Source organism: Myotis myotis, unplaced genomic scaffold (assembly GCF_014108235.1).
Source record: "Myotis myotis isolate mMyoMyo1 unplaced genomic scaffold, mMyoMyo1.p scaffold_m19_p_18, whole genome shotgun sequence".
NCBI lineage: Eukaryota > Metazoa > Chordata > Mammalia > Chiroptera > Vespertilionidae > Myotis > Myotis myotis.
Genome location: NW_023416322.1, coordinates 26806058 through 26827240, shown reverse-complemented (window position 1 = coordinate 26827240; position 21183 = coordinate 26806058). Strand labels below are relative to the sequence as shown.

At 48.9% G+C, this 21183-nt stretch overlaps 2 protein-coding genes across 21 annotated transcripts in view; one reads left to right on the top strand and one right to left on the bottom strand.

The window, feature by feature from the left end:
* The window catches only part of CUNH1orf112 (chromosome unknown C1orf112 homolog), a 41722-nt gene extending 37660 nt beyond the window's left edge, over window positions 1–4062 (top strand). For 5 of the 6 annotated variants that reach the window (XM_036342401.1, XM_036342406.1, XM_036342404.1 and 2 more), the window contains 5 exons: window positions 685–789; window positions 1580–1660; window positions 2087–2206; window positions 3126–3361; window positions 3937–4062. In XM_036342401.1, the coding sequence (XP_036198294.1) occupies window positions 685–789; window positions 1580–1660; window positions 2087–2206; window positions 3126–3326 (507 nt within the window). In that variant the 3' untranslated portion in view covers window positions 3327–3361; window positions 3937–4062. The remainder of the gene's footprint in view (window positions 1–684; window positions 790–1579; window positions 1661–2086; window positions 2207–3125; window positions 3362–3936) is intronic. The other variant, XM_036342402.1, reaches the window with a different exon arrangement.
* The window catches only part of SCYL3 (SCY1 like pseudokinase 3), a 28653-nt gene continuing 10921 nt past the window's right edge, over window positions 3452–21183 (bottom strand). For 2 of the 15 annotated variants that reach the window (XM_036342410.1, XM_036342409.1), the window contains 11 exons: window positions 20137–20250; window positions 18202–18258; window positions 16774–16876; window positions 15550–15655; window positions 13821–13898; window positions 12240–12379; window positions 10714–10898; window positions 7684–7855; window positions 6549–6593; window positions 5669–5836; window positions 3457–4988 (listed from right to left, as the gene is read on the bottom strand). In XM_036342410.1, the coding sequence (XP_036198303.1) occupies window positions 4204–4988; window positions 5669–5836; window positions 6549–6593; window positions 7684–7855; window positions 10714–10898; window positions 12240–12379; window positions 13821–13898; window positions 15550–15655; window positions 16774–16876; window positions 18202–18258; window positions 20137–20250 (1953 nt within the window). In that variant the 3' untranslated portion in view covers window positions 3457–4203. Of the gene's footprint in view, window positions 4989–5668; window positions 5837–6548; window positions 6594–7683; window positions 7856–10713; window positions 10899–12239; window positions 12380–13820; window positions 13899–15549; window positions 15656–16773; window positions 16877–18201; window positions 18259–19354; window positions 19549–20136; window positions 20251–21183 lie in introns of those variants that run through there. The other 13 variants (XM_036342417.1, XM_036342416.1, XM_036342412.1 and 10 more) reach the window with 13 other exon arrangements.

The window sequence follows — 21183 nt, the reverse complement described above, 5'->3', positions numbered from 1 at the left end:
CCCTTCAGTCCGCAGGCTGACGCTCTATCCACGGAGCCAAACCGGCCAGGGCAGAACAGATGTTTTTATTAGCAGAAATTACCTTGTATGTTTCTAGAAATATATCTATTTCCAGGAGTGAAGTTAAGGCCTGAAGAAATTTTGGGGATTCATCAGCAAACGAGAGGCATTTAAAACCATTAGATAAGATTGATTCATATATTCATTTAAGAAAAAAAAATTACTGAGTTTCTATATGTGTATCAGGCACTGTTTTAATCACTGGGGATTCAATAATGAACCCAACGAATCCCCCACTGAGAGACTGCAGACCAGAGAAGTGGTGACATGTGCAGTGTATGGGATGGTGTGAGTGCTGGGGGTGGGGGGGTGGGGGAAGAGCAGGGAAGAGAGCATGTGGACATGGGGCACAGCTCTAAGTGGGGTGGTACAGTCAGTGGTGACACTAAGACAAGCCGAGGGAGCAGGGGAAAGGCAGGTAGAGAGGCTCTGACCTGGGAGTCTGTCTGGTGCACTGAGGATGCATCAATGTCATGAACAGAGGCGGCGGGCTTGCCGGCCAAGGTCAGGACCCTGATTTATACGAGCGAAATGGAAAACTTGAGCAAAGGAGTGACAGGACCAGCATGTGTTTTAATACAACATTACGCATATTGCATTTACTCTGCTTGGTTCTCTCTTTAGGACAAAATTGTGCCCAACCTGTGTTCCATTTTTGCTTTGCTGCTGGCCGACAGGAACTGGCTGATAGAACAACATGCCTTGGAGGCATTTACTCAGTTTGCAGAGGTAAGACCCACCTATGGCTGTGACCTGCAAAGCATTTCAGACACCCCAGAACAGTGATGAGCTGCTTCCGCATCTTAGTTGTAAAATGTTCTGCTGCAGGAGATATTTCTAAAGATGAGGCATCAAGAAGTGATTCCTAAGGGCCTGTGGGTAGTAACAACCCAACAGGCATTCTAACCAGGTCTGCTAATCCGGGCAGTCTCCTCGATGCAGTTTTTGGGTTGGTCGATAATACATACCACCTCAAACTATCCTGGGGTCAGGTTGATGAACACAGACCTATTAACTTGGTTCTGTGGAGAAGGTGATCTGGCGTGGACGGCTCCTTCCCACTGTATACATTGCAGAATGGGGTATTGCTCTAAGGCACCTGAAAGAACTACGAGCTAATCATCTCCTGAGTGTCCCCTGCACTGTTTTCTCTTAACCAGTTAACTACCATGCATCCAAAACAGAAACCATCCCCACACGCCACAATATTTTGAATTTAATAAAAAAATCAATTTGCAATGAATATTATAAAAATAAATATATTACAATTCGGATGTTCTTGAATATTTTCAGCTGAAAATTCTCACAAAAAATGATTTTAAAGTTGGCCAGGGCTGCCACTTAGGACCAATATTTTTAATAGACGCCTGTGGCGTGTGGGGAAGGTCTGCCGCTTGCATCTACAGACGCTTATGGCATACAGTGGGTTAAAATGCTTTTTTGAGTAAGGTGGCCCTAAAACTCATGTGTCTTTTCAACTTACTGAAATATATTAAAATTTCTTATCAATGTTTAATAGGGAACAAGTAATGAAGAGATAGTCCCCCAGTGCCTCAGTTCTGAAGAAACCAAGAACAAAGTGGTGTCCTTTCTGGAGAAGGTATTTATTTTATTTTATACAGAATCAAAACAATGGTGTCACTGTTCTTTATCGGGTGACTTTTTAAACAGGTTATCTCCCTAGCTTCACCTTTTGCACAGTGGTGACACATCACAGAAGTCAGACACGTGGAGTCACTGCCTGTAGCAGTGAGGACCCCGACTGTTAGTGACCGTGATAGATGCTAATGTGCACCGCTGTGGTTCGGACGTAACTGAGGCACGGTTTCTCTGCACTGACAGACCAGGACACAGACTTTTTAGTTTGACTCAATCCTACGGCTCCCACATCTGTGCATCCTTTGTCACTTTCATGGGGACCGTGTTAGGTGAAGCCTCAGAGAATGATAGTTAAACCACGGTCACCTAACACCGGGAGCAGTTTTATCACCCGGGCTGTTTACCTGGCCTTTCATGATCTCTGCAGACGGGATTTGCAGACGAGACGGGAGCTGCTAGAGTGGAGCGTGTGAAACAGGAAAAGGGGATTTTCTGGGGATCCTGGGCAACAGCTACGTCAGAGGAAGCAAAGTGGTCATCTTCACAGGTATGGGCTATTGCATTACAATATGGGTCAAGTTTTTTTTTAAGAGAAAGTCTGCTCTTAGTACTTAATGAGTAAGCAAAACAAACTAGTAGGTTCTTGTTCTCATGTTGCATATAAAAAGTAGATCTAGACATGTAAAGTTCTGTTTTATGCTCAATGCTCTCTAAAAAATAATTTTTCCCCCCCTAAAAAGTTTTGAACACCTAAAAACAGGACTACAGAGTAAGCTTTGAACATCATACCAAATACGCTGTCGACACACCTGTTACCTGTAGCTGCCTCTTTCCCAGTTTGTGACCCAGAGAGGAAACCAGAGAACTTACCTTCCAGAGTGTTTATCTACCAGACACCCTGCCTCGTTCTTTAAATCAGCCGAATAACTTTTGGCAGTGCCTCAAAATCACATCTGCCTATTATTAAGTATCCATTAGGGATATTTAAAATGTTTTTTTTATGTTGTTTTTTGAGTACTGACAGTATATTAGGAATTGCAACCCACAAGAACAACAACGTTCTTGTAAGTTTTAATAACTTGTTTTCAAGACTCTTAAGCCTGAAGTCTGTAAAGTTAAATATCTATCAGTAGCATAAGGGGGCCCTCAACCCCTTTTCCTGGGCGGTAGTTATAAACTTGGCATTCACATGAAAGGAAGCATAAATCGAACGGGCTCTGTGGTAGGACACGTTGGGTGTGTCTAGAGCTGCTCACTGAAGTGCTGGAGGGGAGGCGTCAGCTCCTGCGTCACTGACAGACAAAAACACCTGCGCGTGTCTTTCCAGGGGACGGTGCTGCTGCTCTTGTGAACCAATGACTAGTTTTAGAACTTGTTCTAATAAGCTTTGCTCTAGTCCGCGACAGAGTTCTTGGCAGTTTTTAGAACAGGTAGGACATTCCCACCACGTTTTTCTCGTTTGCCAGCCTTGTGCCAAAAGAGCCCGCCACGAGCCCCCTGTGGAGGAAGAGTACAGGTCAGCACTGCAGGCCGCAGCGGGGGCCCTGGAGGCAATCGAGTCACTGCTCCAGAAGTCCCCTGCTCCCGACTGGCTCCCCACAGAGATGCAGCTGCTCCAGGAAAAGACTGGCGAGCTGAGACGCCGCGGGCTCCAGGATGAAACTTGAATGGACCGGACCAGACCATCACTAGACAGAACTGGGTATGACTATCATTCTACAATGTAGTTTGTAAGTGAAAATATTTATGTAAATTATGTTTATACATTTTCTAACACATAAAACAACTTCTGTAAAGTTGCATCTAGTGAAAATAGTCTTTATTGGATGTTTAGAGAACAGGATTATGGGGAATATTTCTTATGAAGAACTTTGGTCCACATAATATATGTGGGAATAACTGTAAACAAATAAATAAGCTGCCGAAGGAAACCTTAGCGATTTAAAAGTCATTTACGTCCTTCATAGTAAATGTTTTCCAGGTGTTGCATTTCATAATAGAGCGCACTCTTCTCACCGGTAAAGAAATGGCACAGAATTAAGCTAATCAGTTGGAAGGTCTTGCGTTTATTTCCTTTACTTCCAGAATGACCCGGCCTTGGAGGCACAGGCTCTTCCCCAGCTGAGGGCCACACCCAGGGTCTCTCGCTTCCTTGGCACAGACTGGAAAAGCTCCTGGTATGAGAAAAACAGGATGCTTTGGGGTTTTCTTGTCTGCAGAGCCTGCTTTTGAGGTATTAGTTTGATTTTTTTTTAAAAAAGGAATCCTTTTTCCTAGAGTTTAACTCACAGCCATTGTCACCAGCTGCTGTCTCCCCAGTTCAGCTCCCCGGCATCTCCCCAGCCTTCAGACTCCGCCTGCAACGACATAAAGCCAAGGGCAGCTGCTGGGACAGCGTCTCCACATTCGAAAGGTCAGCAGTTTATAGTTCCTTGTGCAAATAAGTAAAATTGCTTTCTAAGCACCATCTAATCCAATGAAGTCCACCTGCTCTTCTCCCTTTTCCAAGTAAAAAGGTGACTATTTACTAGTGCCACTGAACACTTAGCCACACTGCTGCATTTTTCTGGGGAAGGAAAGACGGTAACAGGAAGTGACTTTACTTGCCGCTTTGACTGGGCACAGGTGTCTGTTAGGAGGGGACAAGGCAGCTGGTACCCACAAGGGAATCCTTACCTCAGTCATTTCTGCTGCAGCAAATTTTGAGGAAAACTGCATCCCTGGTGAGATACCATCTGTGTTGGGGATCACGGTTTCTGTCCTCAGGTCGGGTAGAACGAGAACAGCACCCGAAGGCTTAATTTCGGGGATCATGTCAGCAAACCAGTCCAACTCAGGGTCCTGCGCCAGCTTCTTCTTCACTTGGATGGTGAACTCCTCTCCTAAACCAAGTTCTGATGGAACCTTAGGGCGCCGTTCTCGTGATGATACTTTTGGGGGCCGGGCTGGGCTAGGACTGGTCTTTTGGGGTTGGCTTGATGCCAAAGGCGTGGCCTCCTCTGTGAGCGGAAGAGAAGTGGGAATGGCCTTGTGCTCCCCCAAGGCACCAGAGCTTCCACCTCCCGGGCTCACTGCATCGCGGAGGCTGCTGTGCTTAAGGTCGTCCCCCGTCTGCACCACCTTCAAGTCCGTGGGCGGGGACCTGGCAGGCTCTGGAGGCCACACCTGTGTGCTCACAGTTCTCCCTTCAGGCTCCCCCGGCTCGCTCCAGTCCGGCCACTCCTCTGACACTTGGGGACTTGGCAGGAAGTTTTCACTGTCTCCTGAGGTATCTTTCGCGTCTGAAAGTCCATTCATGGGAAATGTCCTGGGCTGAGAAAATCGATCGCCTGTGGGACATGTGCAAGAATTACTCTCCTAAATGTTGGTTAAAATCAAGAATATATTTAGGGAAATGTACAGTGTAAGTTTTTAGAAATATCCTTGCACACTAAACCACAAAAGCAACAATTAGAGTTTCTTTTACTAAATAAACAAATGCTGTGGGCACAGTTATCTATAAACAAACATAGAAGTGTGAAGACAGCCGATGTTACCCTTGCAATGTCAGTTATGTGCACCCTCAAACTGTGTGTGTGGCCAAGTAAGTCTGCCTCAGTCAACGTACCTTCCCTTGAACAGTTGCCTTTGTGCTCGGCCTGGAGAAGCCTGTGCAGTGACTACAGCCTGTCCCTGGGCTTCCTGAACCACCACACCTTTCTCGCGCATACCTGTCATCTCCCAGAGCTGTTGCTCTGATACAATTTGGAAAATGCTACACTGAGGCTCAAAAGTCCAAAGTAAAGAAAGTGTCTGTAGTAACAGATTCAAGCAGTGCTGACCTGCCCCTCTGCCAGCCGTAAGCAAAGGTAGTTTGTCACCCTGTGGCCTAGAGAGGCAAGGTGGCACCCGAGCTGACTTCTCTTGTAGTCAGTCTCAACTGTTCCCAAAGTGCCCTTAATTTTCAGAATTTAAACTTACTACTCAAGAAAACGTTCACCCGAGCAATGGAAAAGCTGTATAAACTTACTATTTCTACCTGTCTGGGGAAGAGTGGTGTAGGAATCTTGCTGTTTGTGCTTCTTGCTGCCGATGGGCCTGTCGTCAGGAAAGAACCCTTTAGGGAATACCCTGGAGGGGCTCTCCAAGCCGGGGGAGGTCTGCCTGTGCTGGCTGCAGGCCACATGCGTGGGAGAATCTGAAGATAAACAGAAACTCCAAACAGTGAGGGACGGTAAACTGTCTTGCTCTAGCACACATGGTAGGTGAGCAACAGTTAAGGGAAACGGGTATATTTAACACAAATAAAAGATAAAGTGCAGGGAGAAATGTACCTAGTATTGGACTGGGTTGCCTGTCCTAGGGGTGTGTGAGGACAGGCTGAGTGTCCACCTGGTGCAGTTGGACTAGAGAGACAGAACCCTTAGGATGACACCTAGTTAGAAAAGCTACAGCCTGTAAAGCCAGAAAGTTCATACTCAAGAGTTGGCATTGCTCAAAAGGATTCAAACACAATTTTGGCTACTTCCTTTGCCAACCTCTCACTTGCTATTTGGCAGCACAGACCTCACCCAGTCTGATGAGTGCACGTCACAGCTGTAGAGGTGGCAGCAGTTCTACGTCCTCTCAGAGCCCCCCGACCCAGTCTCGTCTGAGCTCTCAAAGGTTTGGGAAGCAGGAATTGCTTTAAAATTATCTTGGCATCAAATTAGAGCCTAGTCTATCTGATGGCTCTTTTCTAATAACTTTCCCTGCATCTGCCAACTATCAGGGAGGACTGGATTAGCCAGTTTCACGATGTCACTGTCCTTCCTACGCAGGGTCACATAAGGAGCAGGAAGCAACCCTGTACAGCCTCTAAAGACCAGAAATGACTGCCACCTCCCAGGTAACGTCCAGTGGGAACATACGGAAATACGGCTTCTTGAAGTACCTAAACACCAACAGCTTTTCACCTAATGGGCCAACAAAGTCAAAAGAACTTAACTACTAAAGCATTTATGGAAACTGACAATATCTACTAAAATTTTAAATAACACATATTCCTGTGACTCCGTAAGTCTACTCCCAGACATGATCCTATAGCAATAACACTATTTCTAAGGCCGTCTAGTGCAATATGTGGGTAGGGGTTAAAAAGCCAGAAATGGGTGTAATAGCCATCAACAGGGAGATCACTGCGTGAATTACACTCAATGGAACATAAAGCAGCTTTCACAAAGACGAGCTCGAGTTTATGCTGACCTGGAGGCTGGTCCCTCATAAACTGCTACATGAAAAAAACCCCACACAAAACAACAACAAAAAACAAGCCGTACAATTGTGGACAGTTTTTCTCATCGTTTAAAAAAACTGTGAAGCCCTAGCTGGTTTGACTCAGTGGGTAAAGCACTGGCCTGTGGACTTGAGTCCTGGGTTCACTTCCGGTCAAAAGCACATGCCCAGCTTGCAGGCTCAATCCCCAGTAGGGGGCATGCAGGAGGCAGCCAATCAGTGATTGTTTCTCATCACTGATGTTTCTATCCCCTCTCCTTCCAAAATGTATTAAAAAAAACTGTGTGTAGCCCTGACCAGTTTGGCTCAGTGGATAGAGCATCGGCTTGTGGACTGAAAGGTCCTAGGTTTGATTCTGGTCAAGAGCATGTATCTTGGTTGCAGGCTTGATCCCTAGTAGGGGGTGTGCAGGAGGCAGCTGATTGACGTTTCTCTCTCATCGATGTTTCTAATTCTCTATCCCTCTCCTTTCCTCTCTTAAAAAAAAAAAAAAAAAAAAATCAATAAAATACTAGTATATTTTAAAAAATAAAAAGCTGTGTGTGTAAATACACATTTGTCTTTTTGTGGCTTTTGAGAAAGGGATGAGAGGCTTCCCACTCAGCTATTAAAATTGGTTTCCTGTCCCCAGAAGGAGCTGGGAAGGAAATTACCAGCTGTTCCCTACACTTCTCTATGTCATGACTACATACAACCACCTGTTTCATTTGTACAATGTTAAAAATCTAACAATACTTCACACAATAAAGAGGGCTTTTAAATCATTCTTACCTTCTGGGGAAAGGTCAGTAGTTTTTGTAAAACTTGGGGCAGTGCGTTTGAAGACCTTGGTTCTCTGTCCTCCCACAACCACCTCTGGTCCAAGTAGGGAGACCAGCACAGCCAGGCTGTGAAGCGTGATTGCCACAATGGAGCTGCTGGTATCACGCAGGCCCAGTAACACCTAGGAGCAGACAGGGTAGTGAGTGTCGACAACCACACTGCCTGCAATCAGGCTGTGTTTGCTCAGATGAATTTCATTTCTTAGACACATGTTCTGGGGCCGTAGCTGGCATACTATCTGTGGTTAAGGACCAACATTTCCCCTCCCAATCCAGCGCAGAGTGGATTTAAAAACGACGGAAGGTGTAATGGCCACCTGTGGGCAGGAAAATGCTGTGCTCGCCTCCTCCTGTAACCACATCAAAGTTACAGTTAAATTACAGACCACCACCCTTAAGGACCACCTGACAACTAGCTGAGCAGAAGTCCTATCATTATGGATGTGGCAAATCTGAGTCTCATTAGCCTGCTAACACCTTTCACCTCCCTGGTGAGGCCCTGAAACTCCACCCAAGTCGGCCCCGGGGAACCTCTTCCAGCAGCTCCTCCACACACGTGACCCGTGTCAGTTCACGCTGCAGACTTTCCTAAAATCTCTAGGTCCACAAATCGAACAAGCGGGCTGGCCTCAGCATGCCCTGCACCAGCTGCTACGCTACCCAAAGCCTTAGACACAGGCTGCGACTGGCCTCAACTTGCACGGTAGCTCACATCGGACGCCCCAAGCCTGGCATCAGCTGCAACCAGTGCTGACTTGGAACACAGCTTCAACCAAGTGGCCACAAGCCTGGCACAGGTGATCGTCTGCCCTCAGCTCCAATCATGGTGCTCACCAAAGGGTCCCAGGCCTGGCACTAGTGGCAGTGGCCTGTCTGCAGCACAGTCTCTCACTGCACAAGCATCAACCAATTGCAGATCAGTTTGTAGCTCCCACCAGGTGGTCCCAAGCCAGGCACATGTGGAGGCTGACCTTGGCCCACATGGTCAAGAGGCTCCAGCACAAACACCTGGTGGCTTGGCTTACCAAGCACCACCCAAACAGCTCCACCAACAACACACCTGAAAGGCGGATTCAGCTGGCACCAGAGCTCAGCCCCCCTCACAACAGCTTACCCTATGTTATAGCAGGGGGACAGCAGCTCAAAAAGGGCCAGGGACACTCGGGAAACAACTGACTTCAGGGCAAGGGCTGGAGAGGCAGCTTTCTCCAAGACAGGTCCTGGCAGGTGCCACTGTTCCTGCATTGAGCCCTCCCCCAACTCAGCCTTCGGGCACAGGCACTATGCCTGAGTCGCCATCAACCTGGCTCATGGCTCGCCCTGCTGATTCCGAGAGGCTCCAGCCACCCAACTTCTGCCCGGACCCAAACCTCATAAGCCTGTTTCTCATAAGCCACTGGCCTTGGCCTGTGCTGTGGACGTTTTTAATGTTTATTGAATTTACTGCGGTGACGTTAATAAGATTATATAGGTCTCAGGTGCATATCATCTGTACATTGTATTGTGTGTTCACCAAGTCAAGTCTCCTTCCATCACCATTTATCCTCCTTACCCCCTTTAAGCTCCCCCATCTCCCTTTCCCTCTGTAATTAGCATAAAACCTCTCAAAGGTCCACAACCACAACCACTCATGGGTAAGGAAAATTAAGATTAAAATTTCCACACTGAACAAAGTAATCCACAGATTCAATGCAATCCTATCAAAATACTAATGGCACTTTTCACAGAACTTGCATAAATAATCCTAGAATTTATATGGATTCACAAAGGACCCTATGAGAAAGTTGGAGGTATCACACTCTTGGATATCAAATTATACTACAAGCCCATAGTAATCAACACAGCCTGGCACTGGCATAAAAACAGGCATATAGATCAATGGAACAAAACAGCCCAGAAATAAACCCATGCCTATATGGTCAATTAATCTATGACAAATGAGGCAAGAATATTCAATGAGGTAAGGACAGTCTCTCAATAAATGGTACTGGGAAAACTAGGCAGATACATACAAAAAAATGAAACTAGATCACCTCCTTACTCCACACACAAGAATAAACTCAAAATGGATTAACGACTTAAATGTAAGACCTGAAACCATAGAACCCCTAGAAGAAAACAGGCAGTGAACTCTGACTTGGCTCTCGGTAATATTTTTTGGGATATGTCCCCTTGGGCACAGGCAACAAAAGAAAAAATACATAAAAGTTTTTGCACAGGAAAGGAAACCAACAAAACTGCAGACTGAGTTGAATAGTGTCACCCCAAAATTCATGTCCCCCCAGAATGTGACCTTAAAATGAAGTCATACTGGGTTAGAGTGGGCCCGACACCTAATGCCTGGTCCTTATAAAAAGGCCACGTGACAACGGAAGCAGAGGTTGGAGTGACACAGTCAACACCAAGAAAGGCCGAGGAGCCACAGAAGCTGGGAGGGAGGACTGGAACCTGGAGCCTTCAAGCTCGGGTCTGCCCACACCTGTTTGCACTTCTGCCTCCAGAGCCGAGAGGAGTCTCCTGTTATAAGCCACACCATTTTCAGTCACTTGTTCATCACTCAGGAAACCCACAAGCCGAGCCTTCAAGTGGGCAAATCCTAACGAGGCTCCGTGGTGGCTGAGCCAGAGGCTGAAAAGCCCTGAATCTCAACATCCGTCCCACTCAGTTATCATTATTTTATACTCATTATGAACAGTCTGTTCACAAAGCATTGCACCAAGGATGCTGGCTCTTCTTCCCCGAAGAATTAGCAAACAATTATCGTTTTCTCAGCTTCAGAGCAAATCCGTTAGTTTAACCGACTGGCCTTTGCGAATGGGATCACCACGTAGCTTTAATTTCAACCTAATTGCTGCCTCAGGGCCTCCTGTGCTCTCCTCTGAAAGCCACAGCCCCTTCTTCAGCCTCGCTGACCAGCACCCGCGGTGCCCACGCCCTGGCCTCCCAGCTCCAGGATCCCCGGGCGCCGACGGCCTCTGACCTGCGGCAGGATGACTGTCCTCAGCTGCTCCGGAGTGAAGTGCTCCACGTAGGCCTCCAGGTGAGACAGCAGCACCGTGCGCACGTGCTCCTCGTGCACCTCGAACAGCTGCAGCAGCACGGGGACCACCCGCGCGCGGAACAGGGCCGGGGACAGCAGGCGAGGGGTCTCTTCGGGCCCATGGTCTACCCCAGAGCAGAGGTGGGACGGATGAAACACAAACTGCCATTTCAGTGAAGGGTGCTAAGCATGACTCACAAACTCAGCCGAGAACCGGACACACTCAGGACTCGCTAAGTCCTCAGGCCCCAAACCAAAGGGCAGCTTTGTGGACCCGAATTTCCTCTCAAGGCTGAATTATAAATACACTCCATCTGACAGAAGTGTTTTAAACATACTGTGTCATTTTTTTTTTCTTTCTTAAAAAATATTTCTATTGATTTTAGAGAGGAAAGGAGAGAGAGAGAGAGAGAAACATCATTGATGAGAGAGAATCATTGATCGGCTGCCTCCTGGATGCCCCCCACTGGGGATGTGCCCGCAACCGAGGTACATGCCCTTGACCAGAATCGAACCTGGGACCCTTCAGGCCGACGCTCTATCCACTGAGCCAAACCAGCTAGGGCTGTGTCATTCTTAATGTACTACAAAGAAAGCTTTTAATAGAATCCGGAATCAATAACTCTATACATTTATGCTTACTCAGTGAGGAATTTTATATGCTACATTAGATTGATACTGTTGTTGCAATCCTATCTGCTGAAGGTGTTGAAACCACCAGACTTGGTGCTGGAGAGCTGTTCTGGTTGAGGAAGTGGGAACCTTTAAAATATGTCTAATACCCCTGAACCAGGGGACCATGCACAGACAAAATCTTAAAAAGCTCCCCAGGTGACTCAGAAGTACACCCCCACCTAAGATCTGAATAATGGGATCGAAGCGCTCTAGCGAACAGTTCATGGCTAAGGGAATGACATCAAAGGAGAATATAAGGAAACTCTAGTTAAGTACCTGCAACACTGTTTGCTTGGATTTAGACTAAGAAAATAAATTCTAAAAGCAGGATTCTCCCCAACTCAAAATTCTAGTCATATTAAAGCTATACTCTGATATGTTGCCATCTACAGTGCTGATAAAGTTACAAAGTTTCAAAGCAATAGGCTCATTTCACAATCCGAAAAAAACCTGGAGCCCCAAGAAGTAAAGTGATCTCAGTGCTTTTCCATCTTTGCTCTGGAAGTCACTGCAAATGCGCAAGTCCCTGAAGACGTGCTTTTCATATGCTAGTCCTGTGTGCATGTGTGTGCACACGTGTGCGATATCCTGCTGACCACAGGGTCTGACTCTCCAGGAGACGCCATGTCTATGCTGTGGGCTCTGGGACCCAGGTCTGAGTCAGGGACCAATACTGCTCCCCAGGCCTAGAAGCAACATTAACGACACCGTGCGGTAATCTCGCTGCTCAAATACGGACTAATAATCCCCACATTCCTCAATGACCAATAACAGTTTGGAAAAAAATTCACCTTTTTTTGGGCCAAGCAGATGAGGGAGGAAACTCTTCACAGCCACTGGCTCCGCAAACACCAGCTGATTCAGCAGCAGAGGCACCAGCCGTGAGGCGATCAGCTCCTCCGACAAGCAGCTGAGTCTGTCCAGCAGAAACCTGCGGGCGGGGCAGAGAAGCCTGGGAACGGGGCACCCCCACACCATCGGGCTGATGCATCCCCAAGTGAGCGAGGTCGGTCTCTCAGGCAGGAAGAAGAATGCAGGCGAGAGGCAAGGCCAGCTCATCAGCACTCAGACCTCCACGCCGAGCGAGGCAATGTTCCAGCACACTGCCCTCGTCAACAGCAGAAGCGTCCCCCCCCTTAGCCAGGGCTTTTGAGTCAATAAAAGGTGCTTCCCTGATGTAAAAGATGGAGGATGTTAGAGGATCCAAACTTCCCACAGGAAACAAAGCACAGGCTTTTGTTACTAAACTTACCAGATTCAAACAGCACATGTAAAAGCCCTTGGTTAGGAAGGATATTAATGTTAATATGCCCCCGCTATTCCATCAGCCTCCTCGGATCCTGCCTCCCAGTTTACTAGGAAATAGGCCACTATCCACATCCCTACTCATCCCTCCCGCCTTCCCAGGTACCAAAGGGTGAGGGTCTCCTCTTACTGAAGGCCACCCACCAGCCACCGCCCCAAGTTCCCTCCCCTTCCTGCCCCCGGCATGCCTGCAGCTTTAACTGCCCCTCCCCTCCTCTTCCCGCCTTAAAAACATCCACCTCAACTCCATTCCCTTCCTCAGCGGCTCTCCGTGCTCCCTGCTCCCAACTACGCAGGCGGTTTTACCCAACGTCTGCCTCCTCCCCTTGCCTTCACTTCCGAGGTCACTGCCCCGCTCACTGGGGGAAGCAGCTCCTGAGAGGAGCTGCCAGTGCTTTCCTGCCGACCCCACTTCCTGACAGGCTCCTCTCCCGGGAAGCCCAGCCTTCCTTCCTGCTGAGTTTCCCGCGACCACCGGTCCCTTGTCTCGTGTCTCGCTCGTCAGCCACTCCTTCCCTTCCAGCTCCTGACGAGGTTGGGTCTCCGGGGCTACAATTTGGACCCACTGTCGTTTTCCTGCTCCCACCTTCTCTGGGAGAGTGTCACCACCTTCAGGCTGATGAACCCGAACAGTCATCTCCAGCTCTTCACCTTAAACCTTCTCTCCTGCGCTCAGACCCACCGGCAGGAGCCCAGGCACATCTCCTCTGGAGTCCCACGGACACGCTGCCCATCCCGGCAGCATTTCCTGCACATGAGGTCCTCAGCCCAGATCCCAATTCACTTGGTGACGGTCACTAGAGCTTGCAATTTTACCTTTTAGGTCTTTCTTATCGCAGTGCCTCTGTACACGGAGCCTCACGTTTACTGCCTTCACTGCCTAGGGTCAGGCTAAAGCAGCGGTCCCTCACCTGCTTCCCTCACCAGATCTAGGCTGCAGGGCCCAGCAGGAAGCCTAACTCGGAGCAACACCAATAACCTTCAGTAACAGACCAAATGTGTGACCCACCGATTCCACGGACTTAGCCCGAGTTACTGAATTTTAAGTGTTAACTTTCTGAACTTACTTAAAGAATTCAGTTTTTTCCTCTTCACTCTTCATTGTTAAACTTTTCAAGAAATTCACAACTTCTAGAAAATCATTCCTACATGCCAAGAAGGAAAAAATGCGGGACAACAGATTAGAGAAGGCATGTCAAACACTGAAGCACAACCAGACGACACTGTAAGAAACTCAACAAGGAACACGCTCCTGTACCATTTAAAAGGCTCCGTTACAACTAAGCAGCTCCTGAGACAAATGCTACGGAACAAGGAAACCTGACACTGAGAATCAGACCTGTGGGAGGACACACCGTATCCAGGCCCCAATGGGATGTGGTCAGAGGAGCTACTGGGGAGAAACGGTTCTCATTACAAATGGTCCTCAAGCCTGTGCTGAAGCGAAAACTGTGAACAAGGGGTGGGGAGGGGCTTTCTCTACACGTCAAAGAAGCCTATTATTCCTGCTGCGGTAGACGTAGTAAGTCACTCTTCCAGCCAGGCAGGGAAGAGGGCGAGGCGTGGTCAGTTCTCAGGGGCCTGGGACGAGGCCCCACAGCTCACCCTCAGCCGCTTCCCAGGGCTCAGCAGCAGAGAAAAAGCCCAGGTGTCCTAGCGAGTCTAACGCCTCCGAGGGAGACGCCGCCCCGGCTCTGGGAGGAGCAGGTGTGAGTCTCTCCCTTGCCGCTGCCTTTCTAGTGCGAGTTCTAAGGACGTCGCACGCACAGTGATGAGGAACCTCGTCCTGTGAAGCATGGCCTTGCATCAGGGTAAGTACAATATGACTATGGATCACCCGCCGGACGTGGCGACACCTTGGCTAACACTCCTGTAAGGGAAAAGATTTGGGCAGTTTCTTGGAAACAAATGACAAAACCCAGTAACTACAAGGAAACTGCCCTCTGGCTGAGTAACAGCTGCTCCCACCCTGTCCTGCAGGGAAGTGCTCCCTGGGGGAGCATCAGCTTCCCTTCGCCTCCTTTTCTCTCGGGGTCCGACTGCAAACGAGGAGTTTTAGTTTCAAAACTGACACAGGGTTGGCTTTGCTAACAAAAGTCATGAACGTGGACATTAACCTGAGCAGCTCATGGAAATAAAGAAGTGAAGGGCGCAAAACTCAAACCAACCTTGAGAGGCTCGGAAACACCTGAGCCTGCGACAGTGTTCCCTGTGCCCGTCCCTCAGCCCACCACGGCCCCAGCCCGTCTTACTAAACACAGAAACAATCTTTGCCTGAACAAAAGTAAGCTCCTCTCCAGCCCCAACAAGAAAATTTCAACAGCAAACTCACCCTGACCACACAGTGGCGGCAGGAGGTGCGGCCATGCTCATTAACTTTCTCAATTACAACTGAGCCCAGGCCGCAGCCTCCCTTCTTCCCCACCAGATGCTCTAGGGCAGCGGTTCTCAACCTGTGGGTCGCGACCCCTTTGGCGGTGGAACGACCCTTTCACAGGGGTCGCCTAAGACCATCCTGCTTATCAGATATTTACATTACGATTCCTAACAGTAGCAACATTACAGTTATGAAGTAGCAATGAAAATAATTTTATGGTTGGGTCACAAGATGAGGAATGGTATTTAAAGGGCCAGAAGGTTGAGAACCACTGCTCTAAGGATTCAGCTAAAATGCCTTGGCCCGGCCTTTTGACAACAGGACCCGGAGAGGTGACCTGACCTCCCTATTCCCCAGTGGACACAACGCAACCCCCCCTGGTTCACGGAGAGCGGACAGGCGTCCCACCGGCCCCTCACCTGAAGAAGTCATGGGACAGTAAGGTGCAGAGCGCTGGCCGGCGCTGTGGGATGGGGTTCAGCAGAGCTGAGTGCAAGGCCTGTCGGAAGCTGAGGAGAGCGTCTGCTGAAACGGAAATCCAGAGCAAGAGTTAGTTCCCAAGGCTCCTCCCTCCTCTCAGGGCCTCTCTAGCTGGAGACTGACAGGAGCAAAAACCAACCTGTAAAACCCAAACAAACAGAAACAGCTTCCAGCCCTTAAGCCAAACTCCCTGGCAGGTGCAGGGAATTGTCCTGCCACCCCCAGGTGCCTCCCCTCCTCGCCCCCTCATTCCTGATTGTCTGACTCAGCTCGGGCCTAAGGAGGTGCAGGCCTTGTCAACTGGGGCGGCTCATCCACAGAACATGGAGTTACGTGAATGACGGTATTTTCAATTCTCCCACGGACGGCACATACTGTCACCATTCCTGACCGTGGAGGGCAGGATCCACTCCCCACAGGGGTGCCTGCCAAGGCCTGAGGGTTCCGTTCTCGAGTGCCGAGGCCAGGACAGTTTAGGGCTGACCGGGACGGTGCCTGCAACTCCAGGTTGCGGCATCCGCCTGGCGGCAGAGGCTGGGTTAGGACTGCACGAAGCCTCAGCAGTGGGGTACAAGCCACTGGGGGGTTTAACGGGCAGACCCTGAAGGCCTGGAGTGGCTGCAGGGCAGGGACACAGCTGCCAAGCCTGCCATGAGAGGACTCGGGAAAATGCTTGTTCAGTAGTCTGGGCTTTATCGGTCAACAAAGGGAAAAGGTCATGAGTCAGTTACAGCAAGATGAAAAAATTCAAAAGGATTCTGAAAGAATAAAGATAAAACATGTCGAGCCTGACTTAGAAAGAGATTCTGAACCATACTCTGCTCATCTGATTGTTACAGATAACAGTCTGTAACCACTCACTGGCTGCTTCAAACTCTTCAAACCAGCAATCGCCAACCGGTGTGAAAGGTCAGACCATCACCACCGACACCAGTTAATAAGACAGTAACATGATCCTGACAGCTGGAGTTCAAGGTGCTTCCTACTGAGGTTCTTTTACTGTGTTCTTGTTGGGGCTGGCTTCTCTCCTCTGCTGCTCAGATCTGCCCACAGGCCACTGGCAAGCATAGGGTCCTCCGTGCCATGGAGGCCTGAGCCCACGCAGAGCAGGCTGGGGGTGGTCCCACTTGTTCTGTGGCTGCAGCAGTTAAATACCAACTCACCCTGTCCCTTCATGTCCGTGAGCAGCCTTTCCACCAGCATCCCAAAGGCGTAGGCGTCCCGTGCGTGCCCGTGCAACTCTGGCAGAGTTGTGAATTCTGGAGCCTAGAAGCAGGGGAGGCCATTAAAACCACTGCTCTCCCTGTTTTGCATTTACTACACTCAGAGCTAACCAGAGGCTGCCACACTCCAGTTTACAGGCTCTTAATGGCTGTGGCTTTCAAAATAGGTTTGACAGCAACCCAGAGTAAACAATACATATTTTATTCACTAGAGGCCCGATGCACGAAATTCGTGCAAGGAGCTCGGCCCTTGCAGCCATGGCGGCTTGCCTTGGCCCTCTGGAAGGTCGTTTGGCTGTCCAGTCTAATTAGCATATTACGCTTTTATTATTATAGATTATCATCAGTATACACATACGTATAAATACGTAATGGAAATAAAAGTTTTATAAAACAGTACTAAACACTGCTACCTACCTAAGATGCCCAATGATATTTTCTATTCCCCACCTCTCCCCCGCTAGTTAGAACCCTTAAATTGATTTAAAACCCACCTATCATCAGAAGAACACATAACACTGATTTGGATAACCCTGATTTTTCTCAAGTCTTAGGTTTCTATTTAAGTTTGTTTTTCTAGTTGGGTTTGCATTTCCTGTAAAGCACCTGCAGACGTGCTCTGGGGATCAGTATTTGTTTACAGTGGTCATGAGAACAGCCTAGAGAGCAGCTGCTTCGACTTCACAGGTCAGGACAGTTTCCTTCACCAGCACACAGATGCAATGGTCACTCTTGTCTGCATCTCGGATTCCTAAGTGATGGCTAGACAGGCCAAGCTATCTTGTCCAAACTGAGGCCCCTCTTTTTTTTAAATTACAGTTTATATTCCACATTATTCTGTATTACTGTCAGGTGTACAGCACAATGGTTAGACAATCACATACTTCACGAAGTGATGCCTGATATTGCTAGTACCCGCCTGGCACATACATCGTTACCGCAATACCACTGACTGTATCCCCTGCTGTACTTGACATCCTGTGACTATTCTGCAACTACCAATGTGTACTTCTTCATCCCTTCACCGTTTCCACCCAGCCCCCAGACCCCCTCCCCTCTGGCAACCTGCAACTGTCAGTCTGTTTTTTGTAGCTATGAGTCTGTTTCTATTTTTGTCTGTTTATTTTGTTCTTTGGATTTCACTTATCAGTGAGCTCCCTCCACCTTTAAGCAATGTCACCAGTGTCTGTAGGACCAAAATGTCAGCCGAGTGTCAAGAAAAGGCTGTCTGCTGGTGATGAGATACCCTCAGAAGCCTTCGAGGCCACCGGAATTTCGGCCTCTGTAATTCAGCAAAGGAAGGGGTGGGCAGAGAAGGGCTGTTGTGAAGTGTCACACTCGCTACACAAAGGGCATGTAGCATCTTACCGTCTCTTCAGGAGGGATACAAGCCGGGTCTCTCACTGACTGAATGCTCCGCAGAAACTAGACAGAAATAAAGTACAGAGAGGGATTCATGTGGATGTTTGGTGAACCATATGACATCAAGCGACAAAAGCCACGAGCACTGGAAACAGTAGCCACGACACCGTCCAATACCGCCACCCATCAAATATACACATTCAACTTCCTCACTGAAAAAATGTCAGTTCCATCGTCCCCCTTCAGCTGGTCTAACAGACACCCTTGCTGTCCCACATGGAAACAAACCCAGAACCTTCTCCCTCCTGCAAGGACATAAACCAGTGAGAGGCTCCCCAGCAGGGGGATCTGTCACCCATCTTCTCACTGCATTGAGTCAGTTGTAAGGTTCGCTGCCACGTGAGCTATAAAAGTTGAGGATCTTGCCTGGCCAGCGTGGCTCAGTGTTGAGCATCAGCCTATGAACCAGGAGGTCACAGTTTGATTCCTGGTCAGAGCACATGCCCAGGTTGTGGGCTCAACCCCCAGGGTGGGGCTTGCAGGAGGCAGCCAGTCAATGATTCTCATCATTGATGTTTCTATCTCTCCCTCCCTCTCCCCTCCTTTCTGAAATCAATAAAAATATATTTTTTAAAAAGTTGAGGATCTTATCAAGAGAAAACCAAAATCACAGAACAGTACATTCTTTCACTGACATAAAGATTATTTTTCAAAAATTCGTAAGTCCCTCCCACCATTCAGGGCACCAGGAATAGAAACTGAAGGCAATCAGCTCGCTGCCCCCTGCAGGTGCGCTCATCCCAGAACATGAACTAGTCTCAGTCACACAGCAGAGGGCCAGAGGCACAGAGGGACTCATGTTGGGGAGGGACACTGAGCTATCTTACACTGTGGCGCCTCACATCTCCCAGAGAGCCCTCCGCAAGGGGGTGCCCAGCAACAGCGCCACAGCCAGAGGGGAAGGGCGCCGCACACCTGAGACCACTCAGGGTGGGACTCAGCAAGGGAGTGTGAGCGGCGATGGAGCCCGAGGGCGGCTGGGGGAAGAGTCTGGAATCTGTCCCCGAAGGCACTACATGCTGAGTATAAGGTGAAGTCTGGGAGGAAGTGATCAACGGGCAAGAATGATAATCAGAGTGTCCTTGTGGTAAAATGGCACCTGAATGAGTGAGAGCCCACGAAGGTGAGGACTGGGTGAGGCCCCTGCGGACGCTCCACGGAGGGGACGGTGGGTAGAGGTGAGGGGGTGGCAAGGCTTCAGTGGGGATGTTACGACAGGTGGGCTTTCTTTTCTCAGAAAGAGTGAGTCTCCTGGCAACATGCAGCATGGTGAAAACAAGAAAGAAGACTCAAAAGAGGTTTGGCAGCCCAGGAGGGACGTTGGAAAGAAGATCTGTGCTGGACAAATTATACGACACGCCACAGGCAGCCACAAGGCCGCGGGGGCTGGGGGGAGGGGGGTTGAGGGGGGTTTCCGATGCACAGGCCCTGAGTCCAGCTCCTAGGACATAATGTGTAACTTGGGACAACCTCGATGATTGTGCCTCGAACAGGCTGTATGTAATATGTGCCAGCACCATCCGGGAGGAGCTGTAAAGATAAGTGTAGACACTGTCACGCCGGCCAAGACAGACTCATGCGGGTCAGTTCAACGTTCAACATGACGTGGAATCATTAACTTCAGGAGCAGAGAGGAGGGACGTAAAACTGAAAATCTGACTAAGCCATTATACTCTCAGCCTCAGGCTCCTCAGCTACAAAATGAGGAGAAAATAAATGACGCCAGTGGCCTCGTAAGGATAAACGCCCACAATTCTAGGACACGAGCACTGACAACAACGTCACGTCTCCAAACCTAAGATCGCCCCACACTGAAGGAGGTCCCTGCGGAGACCACACCAGCCCGCTCTCCAGTTCTGATACCGCGCCGTCACCGCTTACCTCCGGGGTGGCCTGGGGGACGCGGCAGACTGTCTCCATCCCTCCCAGCTTCCAGTGCCCATCTTCACTCACAAACACAGAGGACAAGCAGACGTTGTTATGCGTTAGGTGGCCCTGGAAAAGAGGAACAGGAAGAAGACTGCCACTCCAATTTTTGAAGTAGAAATTTAAAAAAACTAAATACTAATCACCAAGAAAAAGGCCTGGCCAGTCTTCCTCTTGTGGCATCCTAAGTGGAAGTCTGACTTTGGGCATGAGAGGCCGAAGGAGCCTGTTCAGCACTGAAGTCAGGGGAAGGGGAGACGCCAGGGACGGGTTTCTGTTACTCCCTCCCCCCCAGCCTGGCAGGTTAATAAGACACCGAGGCCACTGCTCAGATACCACATCCCGTTCCCACGGGCGTCAGGAGATGCACATCCCTAAACCCGAATCCCCATCTTCACATCCTGTGCGTTTGCCTCCGATGCCTTTAAACATCAAGTTTCTTGGCTCCCACAGGTTCCTGTTTTAATCTCTCAATTCTCTCTTGCCCACTTTCTATCAGGAACCCAGACCCATGTCACCTTAAGTCCTAGCCCAGTAAGCATGAGAAAATCCCGCCCGAAGAGGAGGAACGAGATACTCTGGATGACCAGAAACACCACAGAGCACAGCAGAGCCAGAGTCCACACTAGACAAGCAGGGCAGACAAACACGTCAGAGGGAGGAAGAACCTGAGAACGGGGATGAAGTAAAGGTTTCTTTTCCAAACTAGAAATCATTCCAGACACAAGTACATTTTAAATATTTTACCCAGTAGAGCAAATATGTACCTACTTCTATATAAAACACTCCAAAGTATATATATTTTATTTTATTATTATTTTAAAAAATATATTTTTATTGGTTTCAGAGAGGAAGGGAGAGGGAGAGATAGAAACATCAATGATGACAGAGAGTCATTGATTGGCTGCCTCCTTCATGTCCCACTCTGGGGATCGAGCCTGCAACCTGGGCATGTGCCCTGACCGGGAATCAAACTGTGACCTCCTGGTTCATAGGTCGATC